Raw genomic sequence first — 10,514 nt, 5'->3', positions numbered from 1 at the left:
CCTGAAGGTAGATTTTTCCCCCCCAAAAGAAGTTAAATAAATGTAACTGAGTAAATGTTAATAGTTACCACCCAACTCTGAATATTAGTTATATTTACTACATAAGTTTCAAACTAAATAATTACTAAAACTGGGTGGATAAATAAAAGTGTGGAAAAGTCTCACGATCTCTTTTAAACCAATTTATTTGCTCTGATGTTATTTATGTAAATTATTTCTGTTTTGATTGATGAAATGCCAAAATCTCCCCATAACTTAATATTTTTCTGTCTGATTATGTAATTTTTAAATGTTAAATGATTAATGGTTTGATCAGTTGCTCAGAAAAAAAGTTAATTTTCTGTTAAATACCAAAAATGCCAACTCGACACAGTTTTTCCTCCATGTTGTGGCGCCCTCTGCAGTGCAGCGCCCCTACATGTCAAACGGACCCACATTTTGCGCCACTGCTCTTTCATTAGTGGAAAACGTTTTGTCTTTTACATAATTGTCCATACTTATGTTCGTTTTTGTTTTATTTTAATGCCTAAGAATATAAATAAAATATCAGTTTTTCAAATTAAAGACATTTCTTACAGCAGATACTCATCAAAGGTGCAAAGTGCGGCTTTAAACGGGTTTTTTGTGGCTGCATCGGGATAAAAGTCTCATTTTGGGCTGTAAAAATGTGTTGGTGTTAATTAGCGTAGCTGGATTTCATGATCACGCATGTCACGCAGTCGTGGCTGGCGGGTGGAGGAGGGGGGCTGTTGCGGGAAGGATACGCAGTGACGTTTCCAGCTGGAGACTCCTCGCTGCGGTGAGAGTCGACCAGAGAGGAGGGAGGCGGCTCAGCGCTCCGTGGCAGGCAGTCGGCAGCATCATGGCACCTATCGGATTAAAGGCGGTGGTCGGAGAAAGTAAGAGTTCCTCCTGTTCATGGCGCTTTTAGCGGGTGGTGAAAATCTGCCGCTGCGCTTCATGCCAGCAGCGGATGTTTGATTTCAGCGCAGGCCGCGGTCTTCATGAGGATGAGGATGATGATGGTGGTGCTAAATCACTTGTGTAGCTCAGGTCTCCTGCGCTGCTGATGCGCAGAAAACCGAGAACCTTATTAGCTCTAATTACTCACTGGTTTCATTTTGAAGCGAGGAAAACGTCCAAACGCGGTTTAACAGCCAATCAGCGTTTTTCTATCACCAATAATCTGCAGTGACGTCTGACTGAAGCTGTTAAATGAATGAAATATGGCGATCCGCGGGTTTCCCTGATTACAGCAGAGCCTCACCCCTCTGATGGAGCTGGAGTCGTTGCGTAAAAACAGCCCAGCTCGCTGTGAGGAAACGTGTTTGCTTTGTTCATCCTCAGTGACGCATCGAGGCGTAGAGGGGAAGCTGCGCGTTATTTAAGAGGCGATGCTTTGGTTAAACTCCGTCTGCGGGCCGCTTAAAGCTGGATGTTTGGTGATGGAGGCGCCGCTCGGTGCAGGCCTGGATGACAGAGGTCATCAAAAACAAACCCGGACAGGATGGGCTGAGGATGCGGTGCAGGATTTGCTCCATTTGTCCAAATAACCAGAAGCGCAACCAAGGAGCAGCTAAAAGCAGGAAGGGACATAGTTGGAAATGTTTATTTATTTATCTTCTTATTTAAATTCAGTTTTTATGTCCCTCACTCTCTCCTGGAAGGGTTTTCAAAGCGCAGACAGCTGTTAAATATAAAAAATGCAGACTTGAAATAATTGTTTGGCGCCCCCTGTAGAGTGGCGCCCCTACAGTCCATTCCTACTCTTTGCGTCATGATACTGAGATACTTCAGAAACCTACACCTCTCTATTTTAATAGTTCAAACAGCAAATATGCCTTAATATTCATTAATACTCACAGTATAAACCAGAACTAAGATATCAATACCAAATCAATATCTGATCAGTACTAGCATGATTTAGGGGTTAAGGTTATTTAGGGTTATTTATGGTTTAGTTTGAGATTCCATGATGATTTTTTTTCTTTTTCTATTGTAGTTTATAATTTCTGCCTCAAAAATATTTTTGTTTTGCTTTTCTTTCAAATTCTAAGTTTTTTGCTCTTTAGCAGAAACAAACATTTGTTTTATTGTTTTACTCCTAAAACTTTGTTCATGTTACAAAGTTTTAGCAATACAATTAACAGGAAAAAACCACAAAACACCTAAATGTCAACATAAATTAATACCAAAATATTCAGCATTTCTAGGGTATTTCTCACCAAGCTGCATTTTCTGTTGGATATTTAAGATATATTTGATAAAAATTCATTTTCTGTGAATTTTTAGTAACGTTCTGCAGAAAAAACTGCAAATACTGAACCAATATTTCTGTTAGCTGCTGCTTTGCTACTTTTTTGGTATTTTTTCCCCCATAAATCCTGATACAGCAAATACTGAAGACTTGTCTTCTTCTCTCTGGAGGAAAATCCAAATCAAAGATGGTGACAGTCAAAACGAGACAAAACGAGTCAAAATTAGATTCAAAATGTCAAATATTGGCAGAAAAGGCCTGATTGGTGCATCTTTAGCTTTTCCAAATAAAACAAGTATTTTTGTATATTTATGGCTCATCAGATGTTTAATAGGATTCCTGTCTTAATCTTGCTGGATTCACAGTTTGTACTGTTTTGGTTGGAGGAATTACAGCAGATGCCTGATGTATCGCTTTTGATACAGAGAAAAAAATAAATCAGTTATTTTTCAAAGAGTTTAGTTTGCTTAGATAAACACATACATAGAAATAATGTTGCAATATTTAATTTTCTGTCAGATTTAAACACCTCAGTAGTTTTTTTTATTTTTGTTTTGGGTATCTAGGATAAAAAAAATCTAAATTAAAATTGTAATCAGGTGATGAAACTTCATCAGAAGGTTTGTGTCCAGGATGTGTGTGGTCTGCAGAGATGACTTATCGTCAATGTCAGTAAGTCTTTATAATTTAGAGCAGAGATGTCCAAACTTTTGGTCATCAAGTCAAAATTACTCACAGCCCAAAAGCTGGTCTTTTTTTCCTGCCCAACAATAAACTGAGTATAAAATATTTCAATAAAACAAATTAATCCATTTTGTTTAAGATCAAAACTTGAAATTTATTTGTTTATTTAGCATATTTGCTTCGTTAAAAGAAAAGCCTCCAGTTTGCAGATTATTTGGGAATCATTTTGAGAAAAATTGAGTTTATTCTCAGCAAAAAACAGGATTTGGTTTTTTCCATGAAACCTTTGCTGCATTTGGTAGAGCTTCATAAATGAAACAGACGCAGATTAAATTTAGCTTTGGAGTAAAAGTTACTGAATAAATGTCGTCAGATTTACTATAAAATTAAAGGTTGGTAATTAAATATTAATATTTTGGGTTGTATCTTTTATTTTTATTATCTTAACTAAAAATAAAATCACCATCTCCGTTAACCAACTTTACGGGGCCGTAGAAGGTCAGTCCGACGACCACAAATGGCCCTCGAGCCGCACTTTGGACGCCCCTGATTAAATCTCACCATGTTGTTAAACATGCAGCTTAACAGCAGATCTTAAAATAATTTCCTTTCGTTTGCGGCCATCTTTAATGGTTTCAGCTGCTCAGTAAGCGAGCGGCGGCTCTGAGCCGTGTAAACATCGCGGCGGCGGGACGCAGCAGGCCGCACCTGCACCCTGCGATGGGATTGGTGGAGGTGGAGAGGGTTCCTGCTGCAGCAGGGAGGAAGAGGAGGAGAGAGGGGGAAGGGCGGCAGGCGGAGGCTCCCCTCCCCCCATCAGATGGAGGAGAGTCGGGACCTGATGAGGATGGAGAGATTAGATTCTCCTGACTGCAGCTGATAATTCATTCTTTGAATTTTGAATTTATTTTTTGTTACTGTACGTGTTCAATGAAATTAAACGCAAAAATGTAGGAAATATAAACAACGTAAGCATAAATATGGTGACATTTACATGATTTACAATATTAAATCAACATTTAATCAATTATTCTGATGATTAATCATTAAAAAATTGGCATGTTCTTCAGATTTTTTTTATTTAACCAGCAAAGCTTTAATTTATACATTATGAAAAAATATATATATTTTTAAATATAAGTAATCAATAAAAAAAAAAAACACATTGGCTGAAATGGAATAATAGCAGATTATTCATGAAGGTTTTTAATCTTAGAATAATTTACTTTCTCAAAGTAAAATGTAAATAGTTTTTGAAAGGTCTGAACATTTGGTCACTCATTAACCTTCTACAGTTAAGAAAACTACCTTACCTGGCTAAAGTAAAAAATATGGAAATATTTCTGACAGGATAACCAAAATGTGACAAATACAACAAAACAACATAACTACCTAGCTAGAAATAACAGCTAGTTAGCTCGCTAAACCTTATAACTTTTTTTCTATATGAACATTTAATTTATCTCTGCTGTATTTTTTACCAGATCCAAGCACTGGCTGAGCCTCCTAACATTTGTTTTCATAACTGTAAGACAGATAACCACAGATTAAAATATGCTGCTATATTTACGACCACAGACAGACTCAGTGAAACGCTGCTGTGCTAGAAAACCACATTCAGTCAGGACAGATTACAGTCAGCCTGACAGCAGAGCTTGGAGACAATCATCCTCACATTTCGTCCTTTAACCCAGACTGATGAACTCTGTTGGTTCCTCACAAGGAAAGAGTGAGATTATATAATCTGTATCTGAAGAGATGGATGTTGGAAAGTGAAGCACATCTAAAATAATGTTGCACAGAGGCCACACACTGACCTTGGAGGCGTCACTGAACCAAAGCAACACACACACACACACACACACACACACACTCGTCTGCCTCCAGTGTGTGACGCAGTGCCCCTCTCTAAAACACAAACAACGAATACGCTGCTCTGAAACATGCAGTCACAAATAAATCCAAGTCAGTTTACATGAAGAGCTCTGATTTATGTTGAGTTCCAGCACATTTGGTTAGCTGGTTTTACCGCTGTACAATGGCTGCTGGAAAAGACAAGAGTTCTGTTGTTGATTTACCATCCAGAAACCTCTTGCTGCATTGTTGTTGGTTGTGCAGGAGGCTCCACTTCTGCTTTTCAAAGATGTACGGTGGTATAATTGCCCAGCCATTTTCTCGTTGAATTGGTGGCCAGCAGCAGCTTGTTTGGATTTAAAGTGACAGGGCGCCCTAAAACAGCTACAACCTCTTTATCTAAGACTGATTTTGTCCTCCCAAAAATGTAATGAACATGTTTTGTTTAGGCCATAAACCCATCATAAATTGAAGCAAAATAATTCACTTTCAGGATTTTACTCTCTGACCTACAAGTGGAATTTTAACAAAGCCGGAAAAACTTCAAACTTATATTTTTTGGTTTTCTGTAAAGTTTTAGTCATGTAACATCACTGTTATGTTCCACTGATCAGTTTATTATATCCAGAAAAGGCCGACTAGCTAACGTGAAGCTAGCAGCAGATCCTAGCAGCAGATCCTAGCAGCAGATCCTAGCAGCAGATCCTAGCAGCAGATGCTAGCAGCAGATCCTAGCAGCAGATCTCGGCGCTCCATAAACGTTAAAGTTGAAGCGTTTTAACGAGCTTCGTGCTCCACATTCTGCATCCTGTTGAACAGGCTGGAGGAGCTGCAGATTGTGTGTTTGTTAATGTTTTAATGTTTGGTTTGAACAGCTGTTTGCTGTGTTTGTTCAGCTCCTTCCCTCTCATTGTGTCTCTATCAGAGACGACAGAGGAAAAGTCCACACGCCTCTTTCCTCCTGACACAAACCGTTTTCCACTCATTTATCTGTTAGCGCAGGCTGAAAGTTTTGTTCATAAATAATTCAACATGATTTTTATTAGTGCTTGAATATAACTCTACTTAAAATCCACTGATTTAATTATTCCATTAATGAAACATTTTTAAAATACAAATATTCACTGCAGCATCTCCAGCAGTGAAATTAAACTTTAAAATTATGTAAATTTGAGTTTATTTATAAGTGAAGTAGCTTTGTTAGCAAAACTAGCAAAGACAGTTCATAAAGTTATTTATTTTTATTAGCAATTTTTAACTTTTCATACTCAGAAATGTCAGAGTTTCTTTTCTAGAACATTTCTGAGTTCTTTATTTAGCTTTTTTTGTTTTAGTTTTCAAACTGAAGTTTTTTCTAGATGATTTCTGAGGTAAATCTGAATTTTTAAATCATTTTGCGTCACAACAGTGTGAAGAAAATGCTGAGTCAGCAGCTTTCGCTTTGATTTCGCAGGTTGTAACATTTCTGTATTAAAAATAATCATTATTGGTCTTTATTAATATATATTTGTATATTAACACTTAAAGTATAATTCTTATTGGTCTTATACTTCCTCATTTAAATAAGTGATCTATATATATAAACTTTTGTCTCTTTCAAATGAATTAATGAAACAAATTAAATGTCCATTTGTTGTGTTTCTCGTATTTGTTGGATTTTTTTTTTTCAAATCTTTCTCTAATCCAATCTTTAAAATAATCAGAATTTTCTTCTTCCTATTTTTATTTATATGTAGTTTAAGTTTCACATTCCCTGAAATCGACCAATCAGCAGCTTCGTAAATCTGCCACTTCCTGTGTTTTTCTTCAGATTAGCGCTCTGTAATCCAGTTTATTTGATCTCCAGTTAATCTGTGATAATCCATCGGGGTTTTAGAGGCTGAGCCTGTCGGTCCAACATGATGTTAAACCGCCGGTCCCTGTGAATGTTTCCGGTCTGGACCTGCTGGCAGATGGACGGTCACTGATCGGGCCAATATCGCCGTAAACATGGATCCATGTGGCAGCAGGCGGGTTAATCTGAGGCGGCTGGGATTAAAGACTTCCAGCCCAAACAGGATGACTGTTAGTTTATGCATCAACTCTTCAGTCGGCCAACCTGGTGGCTAAATTTTGCACTAATTTCTCCCAGTTTTGATCAAACTCACCTTTTTATTGTTTGTGTTATTATAATGTAAAAGTTTTAGCTGTTGGAGAATCTGTTGCTCTTTGTTTACATAAAATGCTGGATTAAAATCTCCTTATCCTCTTGCTGCAGAGATTATGAACGATGTCATCAAGAAGGTGAAGAAGAAGGGAGAATGGAAGGTGAGGCCTTCTGCATTTCTTATCATTTTCACCAAAAACTGCTTTAAAATACGATTTTTCTTTCTCTAAAGCCTAAAATTACATTTAAAACTGGAAAAATATGTCAGTATTTCTAAAAATTACCCAGACATTTAGAAGTTACCATTAATTTTTCCAGTTTTCTAAACATATGAAGCGTGTTATTAGTGATAATAATGTTTTTCTGCCCCAGGCTCTGATTGTGGACCAGCTCAGCATGAGGATGTTGTCCTCCTGCTGCAAAATGACGGACATCATGACGGAGGGCATCACCAGTAAGACACAAACCCAGTTCAGGGTTTAACCATCAACCAGCTGGTCTCCAGCTGCCTGCTGTGTTTCTGAGATAAAACAGAAAATGTTTAAAGTTGACAGGAAATTTGAAAACGTTTATCTTCCATGTGTGATTGGAAGGTAAACACCAATTATAAAGTTTTAAAAAGGCCAAACATATAAAAAACTGAAATGAATGAACAAACTCAGCCTGGCGGGCTGCAAGTCAAGCCTGGCAGCCCGCCAGGCTTATAATACACTGGAGGGAAAACCTGAAGTTTATGTTGTTTTACTTAATGAGTTAAACTCATTTCCATTTTGGGCCAAATCGGGATCCTGAGTGCTCTTAAAGGGCCAGTTCTGCCAGAACGTATTGATAAAACCCACTAAACTGTTAAAATATGAATAAATTCTTAAAATTAAACTGTATTGACCTTCTCTTCACATTAATGAAATCGTTTTTGTGATTATTTGCAACAAAAACCAAAGTGTTTGTGGTATTCATTTAGGTATGTTTGATGGTAAATGTGACTTTTAATTCCTCAAATTGTCAAATTATAGTCCATATTTATATGATGGGCTATAATTTGACATTAATCAAAGCTGTTTAGTACCAGTAAGAAAGTTAGCATCACTTAAACCTGATGTTTTTCAACTCACAGTTATGAATTAGCCCATAAAAGTGCAGTCATTTGTTGATTTTGCTTGAATTTCCAGAATAATTTTCAAAAAATTGAGGGAATAATTGATGTAATCTGGAAGAAATTAGATAAAAACTGCTTTGATTTGATGGATAAAATAATATTTAAGCACACTGTTGTCTAGGACTCATTATGATTAGGAATGTTTAACTAAATATGTCTGCCTTTACCTTTAAAGTTGTGGAGGACATCAACAAGCGAAGAGAGCCTCTGCCCAGCCTGGAGGCCATTTACCTGATCACACCAACAGAGAAGGTAAAAATACAGAGTCATGGATCAGCTTTCATTTGGACTCACGTTTATTTCCCTCATTCTTCATTTAAACAAACATGAAGTTCGCTAAAAGATCCCAAAATGTAAGAAATTCAGAGCTGGGCACATTTCCGCTATCGCGCTAACAGTGAAGCTAATTCTTTGTTTAGCACTTTTTTTCTTCTTCTTCTTTTTTGTTGTATAAATTCTAGATCACTAATTTACTTCACTTATCTATAAACTTTTAGTTAATTAAAGTTTTGTTGTCAACTATAATTCAAGTAGATGTTTATGCTCATGCTTTTATTTTGAAGTTGAAGATGCTGTTCTGTTTTCTCTCCTCACAATTTCTTTTTTTTTTTTCCAAGAAACTTTATTGATAAATGGGAAATATAAAAATAAACAACCCAATGAGATCAACTGAAGAACATTTACATAAATTACCAGCAGAGTTTATTCTCACCAGTTTCAGCTAAAATTGATTTTATGTCTCTTCAATGTTCAGACCTTAAATGTTTATTTTCAAACATTTAGCCAAAAGAAGCCTTTTCTTTTAAACAGATATAATCAATCCATAAATATGGTTACTGACAAGTACATTATGAAATCAGCAAGCAAAAAATCTCTGCTGTGCTATGCAAACTGTGCTAACAAGCTATCTAGTTTTTGTAGCAGAAAAGATAAATTTGGCTATTAGCATAAATTTGAAAACTGACAGAGTTGTCATAAAATGCTGCTAATAGTCTAGAAGCATCATAAAATAGTAAAATATAAATGTACATGTATCTTTATTTAATATTCTTTAACTGTTTGTAGTGATGAATTTAGCTAGCATTGTTTTATTAGCCTAGCAAACAGAAACCTAAAGTCACTCTATAATGCAGGTTTCTGATCAATTTAACACAATAATATGACTTTTTTTGCATTTAACTTGCCTTGTTAACCTCAGCTTTGTTTAGCACTGTTAGCCTAAGGAGAATATGTCTGTTATTTTTCATTTTTCAGTCAGTGCACACGCTCATCGCTGATTTCAAAGACCCTCATTCAGCTAAATACAAGGCAGCCCATGTTTTCTTCACTGACTGTGAGTTACACAAACATACAACCCTGTTGCTTTTCATGGATGCATTTCTGCTTAAACTGGGTGTTATTAAGAAACATAATGTGCTAATGTTAGGTCATCATGCTAATGTTAGGACATTATGCTAACATTAGCATAATGTTAGCAGTCAGCGTTTGAGAACTTGAATATATTCTGTTTAATGTTTTACCATCACAAAACTAAAATGATAAAGTAGTCCTTTAGTGTATAAATATGTAGTTATTCTACTATGGATGTTTTTTATTAACGTTTATAGAACAGTGGGCAGAAGAAATGAGTTTAAATGTTTTCTTTGTTTTTCCAGCCTGTCCTGATCCGCTCTTCAATGAACTGGTGAAAAGCCGAACCTCCAAAGTCACCAAGACTCTGACAGAGATCAACATCGCCTTCTTGCCCTACGAGTCTCAGGTAAACAAACAGTTACATTTAATTACGCCGTGGCTACTGATTGGTTCTCCAGTTTGCCTGTCAGTTTTCTGCCTTTTTTCCTCAGATTTCACTCCAAAATACGTAGAAATTCATGTTGAACTCAATGTCTGTAAGTGTGTCCATCTCTTGCTCATCCGCCATAATGTTTGACAGTTTCTGTGTTTTTGTGTTTAATTTGCTCCACATATGGTGAAATTGTGTCTAAACATCTCTACCTTGGTGTTAAATTAATTCAGATGAAGCCTTACTAACCTAAATCTGCAGCAGAACCAAATCCTTCTCCACATTTCCCAATTAGCTTCGTTTATTCTTTCTTTGTCAACTTGACCAGTTTTCCATCCCAGCAACAGCAAAGTCTAACCCAAGGAGAAAAACTTTACTGTTGCTCAGAAAGTTCTCTTTTTAGATGGTTAATTAATTAAGTTTAATATTGTCAGTATATTTCAGAATGAAGTTTCAACATGAGAGAAAGTATCAGGTTGAAAATTTGGGGATCTTGAAGATAAAGTAAAATATCATCTGCATATAAAAGTATTTCGCTTTAACATTGATGATGATCAGAAAATTTATATTTATTCTTACAATGTTGAAGCATAAATATCAAGAAAAAAGTTATTTTAAGGTTAGTAGCTGAACA

The 10,514-nt window shown here is 36.3% G+C and overlaps 1 protein-coding gene across 1 annotated transcript; it reads left to right on the top strand.

Annotated features, from left to right (window-relative positions):
- Nucleotides 1–755: 755 nt before the first annotated feature.
- On the top strand, nucleotides 756–10,042 carry LOC103155543 (syntaxin-binding protein 1-like). The gene is made up of 6 exons (XM_007577261.2): nucleotides 756–899; nucleotides 7,053–7,102; nucleotides 7,314–7,395; nucleotides 8,273–8,349; nucleotides 9,352–9,430; nucleotides 9,753–10,042. The coding sequence occupies exons 1-6, from the start codon at nucleotides 863–865 to the stop codon at nucleotides 10,025–10,027; spliced, it is 600 nt and encodes a 199-aa protein (XP_007577323.1). The 5' UTR covers nucleotides 756–862; the 3' UTR covers nucleotides 10,028–10,042.
- Nucleotides 10,043–10,514: the final 472 nt, after the last annotated feature.

The sequence above is a fragment of the Poecilia formosa genome, unplaced genomic scaffold (assembly GCF_000485575.1).
Source record: "Poecilia formosa unplaced genomic scaffold, Poecilia_formosa-5.1.2 Scaffold435, whole genome shotgun sequence".
In the NCBI taxonomy this organism is placed as follows: Eukaryota; Metazoa; Chordata; class Actinopteri; order Cyprinodontiformes; family Poeciliidae; genus Poecilia; species Poecilia formosa.
The sequence above is the reverse complement of the archived record's forward strand: the minus strand, read 5'-3'. Positions and strand labels throughout refer to the sequence as shown.

What these genes read in the sequence shown, in the direction of transcription:
- LOC103155543 (XM_007577261.2), top strand. Translation starts at nt 863, where the DNA reads ATGGCACCTATCGGATTAAAGGCGGTGGTCGGAGAAA. An exon ending in AGAAGAAGGGAGAATGGAAG is followed by an intron (nt 7,103 to 7,313) that starts GTGAGGCCTTCT and finishes TTTCTGCCCCAG; the next exon opens with GCTCTGATTGTGGACCAGCT. An exon ending in CCATGTTTTCTTCACTGACT is followed by an intron (nt 9,431 to 9,752) that starts GTGAGTTACACA and finishes TTGTTTTTCCAG; the next exon opens with CCTGTCCTGATCCGCTCTTC.